The sequence below is a fragment of the Amphibalanus amphitrite genome, unplaced genomic scaffold (genome assembly GCF_019059575.1).
Source record: "Amphibalanus amphitrite isolate SeventyFive unplaced genomic scaffold, NRLGWU_Aamphi_draft 000471F_arrow, whole genome shotgun sequence".
Lineage (NCBI taxonomy): Eukaryota > Metazoa > Arthropoda > Thecostraca > Balanomorpha > Balanidae > Amphibalanus > Amphibalanus amphitrite.
In genome coordinates, this window is record NW_024881965.1 from 408,181 (window position 1) to 422,890 (window position 14,710).

A 14,710-nucleotide genomic window follows, 5' to 3' on the forward strand; every position below is an offset into this window, starting at 1 on the left:
CGCTCGGCGCCGCCTGGGGGTTAAAATTTGCGGGAAATTAACAATGCCACGCCCTTTCCACATGAGTGGAGCACAATAAAATCGATGGAGCACCTTGCATTGCGATTAGTGACACACCCTATTGCCCATCTATAAGAATCTTGAATTCTATGCCTTGACTGTTTTCAATATTTTTGAATTTAGTAGCCCGGTAAAATATTTTTAAAGTTCCTGAAAGCACAAGACTTTTACATCACGTGATGCTTGTTGAGGACTGTCGACGAAAAATGCGCCTCTGCGCCATTTGATACGCAAGGATTCTTCTGTGTAAAGTCCTATACCGAGGAATTGTTTTGATCGAGGAGGCGTTTAGGAGATCAAGTAGCTAGGGTAAGTAAGTTTAACAATTTTCCGTCAAATCCAATTGTATGAAAAAATGTGTAAAAATATAAAATATGCATTGAATTGACTTATTCTCAATTTCTCTGCAGCTGCAGCTGACCAACATGTCTGGGAGAACGATCGAAGCCATCATGGCAACTTTGCCAGAAAATGCTGTCCTTGGAGGTAAGATATTCTGAGTTTACTTGATATGCTGTTTTGTTGTCATTTATATTATCAGTATCCACTCCACTTACATTTTTCACTAGACACTATTCATGAGGTCTGAGCCCCCAGGTGAAATTGTGTGATCTAGGTACCTACCTACCAAAACATTTGTATTGTGACTAATTAGGCAGCTTTCAAATGCTACTGAATGTTAAAGACATGGTTTGGAATGGTTTCAATCAGCCCGAACAATAAACTTGCAGAATAAAGCTGTTATAAAATCTCAAGCCATATTATGTTTCATTCCATCACTCTGGAGTATCGCTCTTTCCTATATGGGAGCGAATGGTACCTTAGGTACCATTTGGCTAGGGTAGGTACCGTACCTAGCCTTTCGTCTTGAACCACTGATTTGCAATTGTATTTGAACAACTTATGAAGAACAAAATAAAGTATTTAATGGTGATAATAGTGTCCCAGGTGCCGGGCTTGAACAACTGCAGGAGATGTTACAAGTTTTTATCATTAAACATGCCTAAAACTAACCTAACCTACCTAGCTCGACCTAACCAAACCAAACCAAACCAAACCAAACCAAGTTAAACCAAACATAGCTAAACTGAACCAAACTTAACAAAACCTATCAAAACCTTATCTAACCTACAGCACTATTGCAGCAACTTGTATACTCAGTATAGCATCACCGAATAGATTGGCTAAATACCTCTGGCCTCTGCACTCATGGTCTAATCATCCTACACCTGGTTATCATTATCAACCAGTCACATCATGGTGCATTGGCAGGTGGTAATAAGTGTTACTTATTTATGATAATATTGGATATAAGTGTGGTAAAGATTAGCTTTTGTCCATGCCACACTTACTAAGAAGAAGGCCTTTTATCAAATTATTTACGTATTATAGACATCAAATGAAATTTGTTATGGTGATGTTGGTTATGTCACACACTCTGACCAGTTCCATATTATGATCCACTGCTTAGTGCTTCCCACTTTACCAAGCTGGTTCAGCTCCCATTTAAACTGAGGAAGACAACAGAACTGGCGGGAAAACAGCCAGCCTTTCTCTTCACGCCAGAGCATGTCCACTGGGTGGAGGAAGACAAGGGTATAAAGTGGTCTGGTCGGATGGGTCGCTGTTCGAGCTACATCATCCTTTGGACCGTTAAATCGGATGTGTGTGGGCGGCTAGTAGCTCAAACGTGCCGGCCGTTTCCGTCATTAGCCAAACATCCAGTCGAAATCCAGGTCTGGAGCATGTTTATTGTTTAGCTGCTGTGTGATGGTCTTGTTGCACATGGTGTCGTATAAAACCACTATCAACGACGAGTATTACTGGTACAACATCCTCTCTAATGAGTGGCAGGAGGCGCTCAACCAGATGGCACAGGAGGGCTCGGTTTCTGAACGCACACTGATGCCTGCTTCAAGCCACGCTGTTTTCATGCGGGTTAACATGCCACCTCAAAGTCCCTAGAATAATGAGAAATAATGCTAAAAGAACTTCCATCCATCTGGGCTAAGGGCTCGGAAAAGGCTCGGATCCCAGTCCCATCGAAAACTTGTGGGCTATTCTCCAGCGGGAGGTGAAGAGGAGACACCTGCCACCAGCACCGCCTAACTGTAGGCAAAGGTCAAGACGGTGTTAGTCCACAATCACATCAAACTCAGTGTGCTGGAGAAGAACTCAGCGGCTGAAATGCTTCAGCGCATTCGTCACTGTGCTCTTATGAAGGGTCGCTGTTTTTAGGGGCTTGGGTCACTATATCGTCATTTAAAAGGAAAAGCACCAGATTGTTTTGCTTCTTAATTGCAGCGGGAAAAAGATGTCCGGATAATTTTGTTACACCCTGATAAGTGATAACACCATGCTAAATGAGATTATTGATACCAGCCACCAGGTCAGGTCACAGAGGTCAGGTCACGTAGGGTCGCAATATGAACCCAACTATGCTAGCCACTTTTAGGGTCGTGTACTTTATGGTCAATTTTACATTTCAAATTCAATTACATGGGTTAAGCGACCATTGGGGCCATTTTAGGTTGCGTTCTGGGAAGGTCAGGTCAATGTAAAGTAAAAAGGTCAACTTTCAAAATTGATAGTTGTTTTGCATAGGAAAGGCATCGATTCAATGTAGCTCGTCACGGGGACTCCAATGATGGCCTCAGTCCTATGCTACGTGGTTAGGAATTGAGCTAAAAATTGAGTTTGGAAATTTGACGTCATCAATGTTGAGTATAGTTTTTTTTTCGCCATAAATTTGCCAAAAATGAAGCTACTGATATCAAACTTGGTATGTCGATGCCGATGGACCACCTCAAGTTCTATAATATGCTTTCCGTTTTCGCAAAGTTTGGATTTTTTGGGTATTAATAGGGTATTCACTATTAAACATACATGAATAAGATTGATTTTGGCGTTCAAAGTCCAAAATTTCAAAAAATCCAATGAAACAGTTTTGTAGCCCAATTATTTTTACACCTTTTTTTGTTGAGAATATGTTTTTCTCTACCTTTAAAACTGTAGGCGTAATAGCTCTTCCGACAAACCTTTCTGGTCGAAAATGGCAGACGATGACGTCATTCAAACGTCTTTTGTAGCCAACCTATCATAGCCCCTTGAGCATTTCTGCCACAAGGTGTAAAATTAATGCCCGCAGGGACCATGAAAGTTTGGTGACGATATCTGCAAAGCTTTAGGAGATATCCAAGGCCATCTATAGAGAGATATCGATAGAAAAAGAGAGGGAGGCGTTTCGGCTCCCCCCCCCCCCATAAATATGGAGCGCGACCAACACCCGGACATTGTTTAACCCTCGCCGGACCTATTGGTTTTCTACATACGCGCCGGCTGAGGGGGGGGGTACGACCCCCCTCGCCGTTTCTCCCCTGGTGGAGCTAGCGCGTCGCGGAAAAAAACGAGCGTGTGCGCCGTTACGAGACGCAGAGATTGATACCCGATTTTAAGGTTCTAGGTCAACCGGTGACCTCTGAGGTCAGGTCAAGTGTCCAAAGGTACAGTTCAGTTTTTGGTGAATAACTTCGCAAAAACGGCCGCAGAGCCGCGATTTTGACAGCATCGTGTTCGCCTCGCTCAGGCGCGTCGAATGATATACTTTTTGTTTGGGTCAGGTCAACTTAGGTCGGCGCGCCCTAAAGCCCCAATTAACAAACAAACAAACAATCGGGTCAACTTAGGGTGTTGACCGCAGGTCACGGTCAGGTCAGCGCCCCCAGGTCATGAAGCTGGTCGAAAGAGGTCATGTCGCATATCATTCGATTCGCCAGGTCTTGCTGAGTCTATTGGTGGCTTCCCCGACTCGCTAGCTCAATTTGATCGGGAGTTATTGACGAAAAACGAATATGACCTTGATGACGTCACAAATGACGTCACGCAAGGTCAACGTTTCAAAAGTGATGCATCTAACGACTAACCTTGCAAGGAGTGCATCAAATCACGATTCTGTGTGCTTGAGATAGTTGGAGATCGTTTCCGGGGCCAGAATAGCAGTTTTCATTTTTCCCCATTGACTTATAATGGCGAGGTCACGAAAATGACCTGACCTCATATGACCTTTACGAAAAATCCGAGATATACAAGTTGTGACATTCGTAATGGATACTAGATTCTGCAAGTTTCATTTCCTTGTGAAAGCTCCTCTGGCAGTGAGGGCGTTGCGAAGTTGCGACATCTGAAGACCGTGCAGAGGTTCACTTATGACGTCATAGGTCAGTGACCTGACCTGACCCGAAAATGCGGTTGGTGTCAATAGATCCGGCTTGAATCAAAGGTCAGGTATGCCAAGTTTCAGATCTATCGCCATTCGCCAGCGTGTTCGGAGCTATCGCGAAAAAAAACATATGGGGGGGGCGGCATCCGCCCCCCCCTCGGCCGGCGAGGATTAACCCTATTAGTGGCAGGGAGGTTGTTTTCATCCACCCCTCAGGTTTTTCGGGAATATCTCCGAAACCGCTGAAGCTACGATGCTGAAATTTTCTGACTTTTCCTAAAACTAAATTGGGCACATTTCCTGAAAATTTGAAGTTCATAACTTTACCAGGGGCGGCTCCAGAGCACTGGGAATTGGGGGGTCCTATTCGTGAAGCGAGTCATTTGGGCGAAGATCACGATGCTTCACCAGTTTTACGAACAGTGAATGAAAGGTATCATGTGATAACATATACAAAGTTATTGTGCATCCTCTTTTGACACGTTTTTGCTATAATAGGCGGATCCACTCGTCCAAAAAGGGGGGTTTTGTTTTACCTCCCAACATAGGTGCCCTGACACCGCCTATGCATGTCCAATACAATTGTACTCGTTCTCTCATAAGAAAATTGTAACATAACAAGACCATTACCACCCTTTTTAGAAACAGTACCAACAAAAACCTTATTTACTATACTTTTTGTGTACCCCCAATCTCAAAGATCTGTATCCGCCTATGATTTTTGAAAATGCATATTTATAGGATCCATGTGAATTCCTGGTTCATTCTCTATCGATCGGCAAAAGTTGCGTTAAGATTGGTTCAGACACCTGGCCATGATAAACAGTCTAAAATGTATCTGCAATTTGCCCGTTTTTACCCCCCCTCTACCCCCACCTATTGACATTTTTTAATTTCTTATTTTTTAGAAATGTAGATCACGTTGAGCGAAATCGAATGCCGTTTGAATTTTGAAAATCGGCCCGTTAGATCTCGAGATATCAGGGGGGGGGGGTCGTAAACAGCCCCCCCCCCGCCACTAATAGGGGTAGCCAGGAGCCTGCCACTAATGTTAAGTTGCTACCTGAATTTATCAAACCATTTTTCAAGAGCTCTTTCTTGGAATGTTTTCTATTTCGTATTTGCTATTACTGGTCAAGTAATGTTGGCACCGAAGCACATCAAAGCATCAAAGCAGCATCAAATGACTGATAAGATGACTGCGTGTGGGCTAATGAGCCAGTCGCATGGGTCGAACGACCGCCGATAAATCATTCAGCGTGACTCGGATCGGGTCGGAATTCTGCGGACATTCCTCACCGAACTCGCACACGTGTGTGCTGGTGTGTCGGTCGGGTCACCGGTAGCCGACCGCCCTCCCCCCCCCCCCCCCCAATATCCGATTACTCCTCGGTAGATCCCTCTGCCGTCCCCCTGACCCTTCCTCGACCACCCATCGGACCCCTCAGCGTCTCCTCCCGACCAGACCACGGTAGCCCGGTATTACTACCACCATTAGCTTGGGTGCGAGAACTGTCCTCCCCCTGTCTGTTAAAAGCGCCGGCTGAGCACCTAACGACCCTTCAATGACCCTTCAACACGCCGTAGACGCCGGCGCCGACTGACCCTTGTGCGTGGGGGGTAGGTAGGTGGACGGACATCTGGATTAGTCACGCCCAGTGGGTACCGTCGCGTCGGAGTCCATTGATGGAGCGTCCCTCCCCTCGTGACCGCCGGGGAAGGCCCGTTCACCGCCGCGCCGGCCGAGTCGCCGATAGGGGTGGCCCCCCGCTGCACCCTCCCGCACCCTCCCCGCCGGAAGGGTTCTCGAACGTCTCTGATTGGTCAGATAACAGCTGCTGAGGGGGCGAGAGGCGGCGTGCCTTCACCAAGGGGGAGGCACTAGGGGTTGACCGAGGATCGGGCAGAATCGTGTAATGAACTGTCAGCGATGGGTCTGTGCGCGCCGGGTGATTAGATAGCCCGGCGTCGGTGGGGAAACGTGCCGCGGAGAGGAGGTGAAGAGAGCAACAGTGAAGCAGCAGCAGCAGTTTGAGCAGCGGAAGCATCTGTTGCGGGCCTTTGACGTGCCGTGTAGCCGCTGGATCGTACTGGGTAGCTGTGAGCCATGGCTGTGGCTGGCGGTGCCGACCCAACCACTGCACGTGTTGAAGAACTGCTGGCCGGAATTCTGTCAGCTCACTCGCGTCCCGATTACGTGCGTCCCGTGCGCCCGTGGAAGCCGCATCCGGCCATCGCGCCGCTGGACTCCGAGGAGAAGCCCGTCGTGCAGCTGGTACGCCGGCTCAGCATCGAGAACGACGAGAAGAGATATGTGGCAATGGACCTCCTGCCCAAGACCATGCAAATCGTGCAGGACAACGGCATGTATGACTGGTTTTGCCGCTCACGTAAGTAAAAGTGAAACAATCGTGTGCTAGTGCGTTTACGTTATCCCAATTTTATTTTTAAATCCTTTCTAACGTTAGGAGTTTCGTATCATCATTCCTCTGCATCCGAAAATGCTCAGACCTTAATGCTGATCGTTTGTGTTTGTTGTTGCAGAGTGCACCGGTCTTCTGCAGGTGCAAGCCGCCGAGATCAAAGCCAAATCCATCAACTGGCAGTCCTACCTGCAGTAAGTACACACGCACAGCCGTGCCGACGGCGCTGGGGACTGCAAGGGACCTTAAAACCCTATTTTCAACGGTACCTACGCTTATTGCAATGCGTGTCAAATAATTTTAATCAGTTGGGCAAACTAGACTTTTGGAATCAAAATATGGAGGCATCAATAATTTGATTCTGGTGGGAGGAGCCATGACCAAATATGGGCATGGAATCAATTTTTTGATTCATTTGGGTACACTTTTGACTTCAAATGTATCGTTACGGCTGAAAAAAGGCCCATGACGGTGAGATTTTTCTTTAAAAAGGAAGAAAAATGTGGTAGCTTTCCAAAAAGTGTTACCTCAAAACTAAGAAATTGTCCCTTTGGCCTTGTGAATGGGAAAAAGACAGAGCCACTGTCCATCACGTAAAAGCTGTTTTGAAGAAAATCACTCTGTATGTTATTTTTGTATCATGAATTGCATACTAAACACTCAGTATTTGTGTAAAATGGCAAAATGAAATTTTCAAACCCCTAATTATCATTGTTGTAGTGCTTTTATATTTATTATATGGTTTTTACCGGTTGCTTCAGTTTTTGTATTCTTGACATTTAAAAATTGTGAATTGTTATCAAATGTAGTGAAGGTTAAGTACAACAATGCTATAGGTATCTGTTGTGGTGCTGAGGATACCACTAAATGAGAATAATAGCAAGATAAATGATGTATTCCTGCAAGTCATTGTTGCCTATCTCTTAACATTACCTGTGAATCAAAATAATGATTAGCCAGCTGATGGGGAATCAATATTATGATTATCTGTTTAAAGTGAATCAATTCCTTGATTGCCTTTCACTACCTATAGAATTCAAATTGTTATGATAGGAGCAATATTATTTTGCTTAGGAGATAGTTCCAGCATTTCTGTTCAAGATCAGGCATGCTCCTTCTTGAAACACTCTCTTATTTTTATGTGATTGGTAAGTTAGAAATAGTCTGCATTTATACCCAAATATGGTCATAAGGAATCAATCTTTTGATGCCTCCATATTTTGATTCCAAAGGTCTAGTTTGCCCAACTGTAATGAACTCTTGATCATCAAGTCTTATCATCCCGTAGTCATTCCGAAAGAGGCTGGTGTGCCTCCCTTTCTCGTTCGGGCTGGGCCATAAAGAGTTTGCGAGAGGAAGCATTTCAAGTTGAAATATGTATGAGCAACTGAGAGTTTATGCTAGGAAATAGCAAAAGTACATATCCTGTGCCTACTCGCGGTAAGCGTGATATTGATTAGCACTTGCGCCCATAATCTCTGTTTGCTTTGTGATTGACGTTATTGTTTTCTGCTCCGTATCGATCAAACGCAGGGTGACGTGTCTCTATGCGTTAATTGTTAGCTGATTGGTGTTGACAGTCGAGTCAGGCACGATCGTAACGTAAACGGCCCAATGTACATACCGGTCATCAAAAGTCGATATCGGGTGTTACATTGCGACACAGGCAACGGGGACTGCTGGAGCCATACTATTTGAAATGTCAAAAGAGTGTGTCACTTCAGGACTGCGTACTTAACAAAAAAAAAAGAGACAAAAAGGAAAATCACAACAGAGCAAAGAGCATTGCTGATTGCTATACCCCGATGTCGTGGGGAAGCGTATCTTTATTTTTATTTTCTCTCTCTCCAACATCGATGAGGCTAACTCGCTCGTGGCTTCTTTCAAGCATGTCCATTGATTTGAAGGCATTGATAGCATGTTCCTTCGAGCTACTGGATAAGTATTTTGTGATGTCATGTAGCACATAAGAACATGTGTGTTGTCTCTGCAACAGTGTTGTCTGTCTCTAAAGCTTCCTGTCCGCCGCGCCCCGCTGTCAGGTCCCAGATGATCAGCCAGGAGGACTACAACTTCATCGTGGCCTACGATAACGTGCTGAACGACTCGGCGAAGCGGAACGCGCTGGTGCGCCAGCAGAGCCAGCAGTGCGCCAAGACGTTCCTCAACCTGCTGGGCCACATCGCCAAGGACCAGACCATCCAGTACCTGCTGGTGCTCATCGAGGACATGTTGTCGGTCAGTGGCGCCGCCGCCCCGCTGCGCCGGTCGCTGGGGTGTCACATGAATGGTGTTTAACGCAGCCGAGAGGCTGTTTCCACATATGCTTTCTCGGGACCTGCTTGGTACCGCTGGCTCATTTTTATTTTCCCTTGCTATCCCTTATTTGTACCTTTGTTTGGTTTCTACCTACCAAAAGTGCTTACTTCCGCTCGATAAGAGACAATATGTTGTGCTTATGAAGCTTTCGAAACCATTATTTGTTGCATTTTCATGATGTATCCACTGTCTTTCTATTATCGTTCGCTGAATGGGGTGGGTGCTTTCCTTGATAGTGTCGTTGATGATTTCCTCCGTCATCCACTCTATGTCATATCCCCGCGTTCGCCAGGACAAGGAGAACGGCCGCGTGTTCCGCGAGTACGCCCAGCAGAAGGGCGAGAGTGTCTGGGCGCCGTTCCTGACGCTGCTGAACCGGCCGGACGACATCAGCGTCAACCTGACGGCCTGGATCCTGGCGCGGCTGGCCTGCGACGGCGGCCGCCAGATGGAGGGCTCCGACCTGCAGCTCTACATCACCTGGCTCAAGGACCAGCTGCGCAAATCGGTTAGTGGCCGTGCGACAGGATTGGCCAGCTGTTGACCAACGCTGACATCGTGATTCTTTAGGTTTCTTTGAATATTGACCCGGTTTTGAGAAACCTTTCACTGGACACGTTTTCTCTTTTTTTTCTGTCTTCTAGTTCATCGTTGCGTAGATGCGCACATGCATTAGCGAGCTGCTATTGTGTGGCGTTCAAAGTCTGGTGCGCGTCTTATCTGTCAATTAGAGGTGGAAGCAACACCTCCCATGATCCTTACAGCCAAATTTCTGAGTATTTGTCTGTCTGTCTGTACAGGAGAACCAGTACCTGCCGACGGTGGCCCGCTGCCTGCAGCTTATGCTGCGGATAGACGAGTATCGGTTCGCGTTTATGCGTGCGGACGGCGTCAACACGCTACAGGCGGTGCTGAGCTCGGGGGTCAACTTCCAGTGCCAGTACCAGTTGGTGTTCTGTCTGTGGGTGCTCACCTTCAACACGGAGATCGCAGAGACCATCAGCAGGTGGGTAGTAGCGTGCCATCCGACACCGGGAAGTGATAGCGGTGGTAACCACGATGTTCTGGAGGTCTGTTGGATGGGTAGGACTGGGGTGCTGGGACGTTGTTTTGAAATGCAGGAATCTTGAACAAACGATCGGCCGTCTAGTTTCTTAGCTTTTGCTTTTTTCATACGTGATTAAGCGAACGCAATCAGTGACTGTTCATCTGGCGGTGTTCATCTCCGTCAGCCCGGCGTCAGGCATCAGGCATAACTTGGTTTAGCTAGTAGCTGTCTTCGCTCGTCGTTTATAACATAGAAGAATGCCTATTAAGTTTTGACGTGTCTGTCTGACCCGGTCAGGTACAACCTGGTGCCGCTGCTGGCCGACATTCTGATCGACACCGAGAAGGAGAAGGTGGTCAGGATGTGCGTCGCCACCTTCCGCGTGAGTTTCCATCGTCGGCCTCAATGTGAGGGAGCGGGGCGGGGCCAGTTATCACTTTTCTCAGGACAGTGTTTCATGATACATTTTACAGTCATGTAAACCGTGTTCAGCCGTTCTCGGCTTCCACAGCTTATCCACGCTGCTCTGTGGAGTTCCATCGCTCCTCTGCTACCCACGCTGTGATAACGTATCCCTGCCTCATCCCTCTTCAACAGAACCTGGTGGACAAGCCGGAGTCAGCGTCGGTCTCTCGCGAGAACGCCATCCAGATGGTGCAGTGTAAGGTGCTGCGTCACCTGGAGCTCATCGCGCTGCGCTACAACACCGACGAGGACCTGCGTGCCGACGTCGACTACCTGACCGAAAAACTGACACTCAGCGTGCATGATCTCAAGTGAGTGGGGCGGGGGAGGGGTGGAGGAGGGAGGGAGGGATGGAGGGAGTCAGTGAGGGAGCGAGCGAGTGAGCGTGCCTTGTGTTGTCCGGACGCAGGGTGGATGACGGGGACCGACTATCAACTGATGTCGCTTTGGTGGTCGGTATTGGTGAGATCGGGAGCGAGTTAAGCAGTCTGTTTTGGCCATATTAGTGAAACTGAAGTCTGATGTGAACTGAAGTATGGTCGGCCGGAGCGTGGGTCGGTTCTAGCGCTCAGAAACTGTCAGTGAATGCCCACGGTCCCCTCCAGTCCATGAGCATTGGACAATGGACAGTCAATGGCCCGTTACAAGATCGTTGTAGCACTCTGTGTGTAACTATGCGCGACCGCTCGGAGATTGGCAGCGGTACAAATCGGTCAGCCTGACCTTGACCGTGGGCTGGTGGCCGGCCGGCCGATCATCCGTGACAAGTGCTTTTTGCCGCCTTGGTCTTGATCGTTCCCGTGAATCACACCGTGACTATAGCTGGCCGTGACCGTGACTCGGTGCCCTTATCTTTCGGTGTCTATTTGCGTGAATGTGATTCAAATAACGGTGACGTGTGATGGTAACAAGCGTCACTGCGTGTGACGGTGGTGTGTGAAGTGTGAGGTATAACTGTCGGCGACTGTTCCCAGCTCGCTGGACGAGTACACCACCGAACTCAAGTCGGGCCGGCTGGAGTGGTCCCTGGTGCACAAGTCGGACAAGTTCTGGCGAGAGAACGCCAGCCGCCTCAACGACAACAACTACCAGCTGCTCAAGATTCTGGTCAGTCGCCGACGAGCGCAGTCTGGTCTCCGATACTGAGTTGTCCCACGACCATGCTCACATACAAATTTGTGTGGATGTGAGAAAGCTTTTGGCTATTAAATGCTAATATTCTTCTGTCACTCAACTAGTCAAAAGTATTAGCTGGTTAAATGTAAATTGTTAATTACCCCTTGAATGTATACTTGTTTTGCCACAAAAAGTTTAGGGTTCGCACGATGAGCCGTGTTCGTTTTTTTTCTAGTCCACTTCTAACCCTTCGCCACTCCGCTTCCCACACCTGTCGTCACTGACCAACCCGCCGGTCCCGCTGACCTGTCTCCCTGCCCTTCACAGCTGCACCTGCTGGACACCTCCAAGGACCCGCTGGTGGTCAGCGTGGCCTGTCACGACATCGGCGAGTACGTCCGACACTACCCGCGCGGAAAACGGTAAGACGACAGACACTGTGGTCGCTCCCACCGACCGCAGACCATCTCTTCTCGCGTGTCGGGTGCCGGAGCGACTCGAACCCAGGCTCTCATGCCCTACGCTCGGGAGTGAGAGTCCGGGCTGGAGTCGTTCCGTGGAACCGTTTGTTTCTCAAATTCTCTTTTCCCTCACATTCAGAATGCATTTGCTCCGCGAATCCGTTTAATTCTGTTCATTTATCAAGCAAAATCTTCATTCCCTGACGTCCCTTTCTCCCCGTCGGCAGCGTTCTGGAGAGCCTGGACGGAAAGTCGCGTGTCATGGAGAAGATGCTGTCGGATGACCCGAATGTGAAGCTGTGCGCCCTCCTGGCCGTGCAGAAGATCATGGTCCACAACTGGTGAGTAACTGGCGCTCAGAGAGGTTGGCCGGGGTGAAATCGAGATCGGCGGTGCGGTGGCGGAGGGAAGTCTGCCTTTTTTCTCACGTTTATCGCTAGGGCAGGCCGGCCTGCCCTAGGCCTCTGTTTCACTTGTCAACTGGAGTTTGTCATGGTTCTTTTTCAATTTTTTATTTACTGTCTCAGAGACTGTCGGACTATCTCAGAGTTTGACCGCCCCTCTAATCACAGGGACTACCTCTCCAAGAAGCTAGCCAAGGACGAGGCGGAGGCCAAGGACAGCCTGAAGAACCCGCTGGGTCCGATCCAGTAGCGCCGGGGCCAGCGCGGCGCGCGGTGACGGCCGGACCGACGCCACTACCGTTCAATGAACACTGTATTCATACCGCTGTACTATAGTGTGTGAGGCCGTGCAGTGTGCGGATGGGAGCTAATGATGGCGAGCTGGAACACGCGCTGATCTTAGATGTGTGATTATCAGGGGAAGGACGGGCCGAGGACGGCGGCGGCGCGCTGGTCCCGAGTCTGAGCCTTCCTCCGGGCTCGGAGACTGGTCTGGACTGTCCAACTGCGGTGGGAGAGGACTGGGAGGACGGGGGCGCCGCCGCCGGCCCGGCCGCCCGCTACTGAGTGCCTTTCCGTCTGGCCGGCCGGTGGGAGCGGCCCGCCGGCGATCTTGTTCGGCCGGGTGATGGATGGTGTGCCAACGCGTTTTGTGCCTCGTCTTCGAATCATGTACACCGACAGAACATAGCCGAGGTAGAGTAGTGTCCGCGTGATACGGGCTGAATCGGTTTTATAAGGGTTTATCGGGCCGAGAGCGAGGGACGGCGGGCGACATTCCACATTCCAGACTTCCTCGTGTGACTGGCGTGCGTTTATCAGGGACGGAAGGCTTCGATCACAGCCCGATTGTTGATTATAAACCGTCCGAGCTCCAGCAACAAAGGAATGCGTGTGCGGGGTGAGAGCTGTACAATATGAACCTGACTGATGAAATATATATTACTCATATATCTTATAGATGCGTTTTACGCCCCTGAGCGGGTTTCATAAGGTGGAATGTGATAACCTATATTGACCTTTTATGTTAGTTGGCGCAAATAATTAATTATGAATCGATAATCCAGGCATAATAAGTCATCGATAATGATAACAAGCTTAGCCCGTGTAGGCGAGAACTCGAAAAAGACGAACGTCGACACTCGACACCTCAACAATTACGTTTACGACGCAAATCGTTTCAGACTGTTGGCGTGGAAAGTGACATTTACTATAAACGTTGACGATGGCGTTGATGAAAAATATATGCGACGAAGTATCAGAAGAACGTCAATAACGTTCTTCTGAAAGCTTTTACTGGCCTTGCTTTATTGCTGGCCTTTACCTTTATTGAACAGTTTCCACGAATTGCGATGGTGTCTTCCAAACGTCGTTATTGACGGTCTGGCCAATTGTAACGCCCGACGTCACCGTCGTCATGGGTTTGCCATGGGCGTCTTAGTCACAACATGGATTGTAGCTGTTGCAAATGCGCTCGTTTAACCCTCGCCGGCCGAGGGGGGGCGGGTGCCGCCCCCCCCCCCATAGGGTTTTTTTTCGCGATAGCTCCGAACACGCTGGCGATAGAGAGCTGAAACTTGGCATACCTGACCTTTGATCCAAGCCGGATCTTTTGACACCAACCGCATTTTTGGGTCAGGTCAGGTCACTGACCTATGACGTCATAAGTGAACCTCTGCACGGTCTTCAGATGTCGCAACTTCGCAACGCCCTCACTGCCAGAGGAGATGTCACAGGGAAATGAAACTTGCAGGATCTAGTATCCATTATAAGTCTCACAACTTGTATATCTCGGATTTTTCCTAAAGGTCATATGAGGTCAGGTCATTTTCGTGACCTCACCATTATAAGTCAATGGGGAAAAATGAAAACTGCTATTCTGGCGCCGGGAACGATCTCCAACTATCTCAAGCACACAGAATCGTGATTTGATGCACTCCTTGCAAGGTTAGATGCGTCACTTTTGCAATGTTGACCTTGCGTGACGTCATTTATGACGTCATCAAGGTCATATTAGTTTTTCGTCAATAACTCTTGATCAAATTGAGCTAGCGAGTCGAAAAAGCCACCAATGGACTCAGGAAGACCTGCCGAATCGAATGATATGCGACATGACCTCTTTCGACCAACTTCGTGACCTGGGGGTGCTGACCTGACCTTGACCTGAGGTCAACACCTCATGTTGACCTGACCCG

At 48.5% G+C, this 14,710-nt stretch overlaps 1 protein-coding gene across 2 annotated transcripts; it reads left to right on the top strand.

Annotated features, from left to right (window-relative positions):
- The first annotated feature begins 245 nt into the window (after positions 1 to 245).
- On the top strand, positions 246 to 13,473 carry LOC122392146 (V-type proton ATPase subunit H-like). 2 transcript variants are annotated; one of them, XM_043386714.1, is made up of 12 exons: positions 246 to 369; positions 471 to 546; positions 6,824 to 6,896; positions 8,745 to 8,940; positions 9,314 to 9,529; positions 9,822 to 10,027; positions 10,367 to 10,451; positions 10,667 to 10,845; positions 11,509 to 11,641; positions 11,978 to 12,072; positions 12,339 to 12,452; positions 12,684 to 13,473. In XM_043386714.1, the coding sequence occupies exons 2-12, from the start codon at positions 486 to 488 to the stop codon at positions 12,763 to 12,765; spliced, it is 1,440 nt and encodes a 479-aa protein (XP_043242649.1). In that variant the 5' UTR covers positions 246 to 369; positions 471 to 485; the 3' UTR covers positions 12,766 to 13,473. The 2 variants fall into 2 exon arrangements, with proteins under 2 accessions (XP_043242649.1, XP_043242648.1); XM_043386713.1 differs by lacking the exons at positions 246 to 369; positions 471 to 546 and adding an exon at positions 6,102 to 6,669.
- The last annotated feature ends 1,237 nt before the right edge of the window (positions 13,474 to 14,710 follow it).

Coding starts and splice junctions, on each gene's coding strand:
- LOC122392146 (XM_043386713.1), top strand. CDS start 6,387: ATGGCTGTGGCTGGCGGTGCCGACCCAACCACTGCACGTGTTGAAGAA. Junction 10,452..10,666: donor TGTGCGTCGCCACCTTCCGC/GTGAGTTTCCAT, acceptor CCTCTTCAACAG/AACCTGGTGGACAAGCCGGA. Junction 12,453..12,683: donor AAGATCATGGTCCACAACTG/GTGAGTAACTGG, acceptor CTCTAATCACAG/GGACTACCTCTCCAAGAAGC.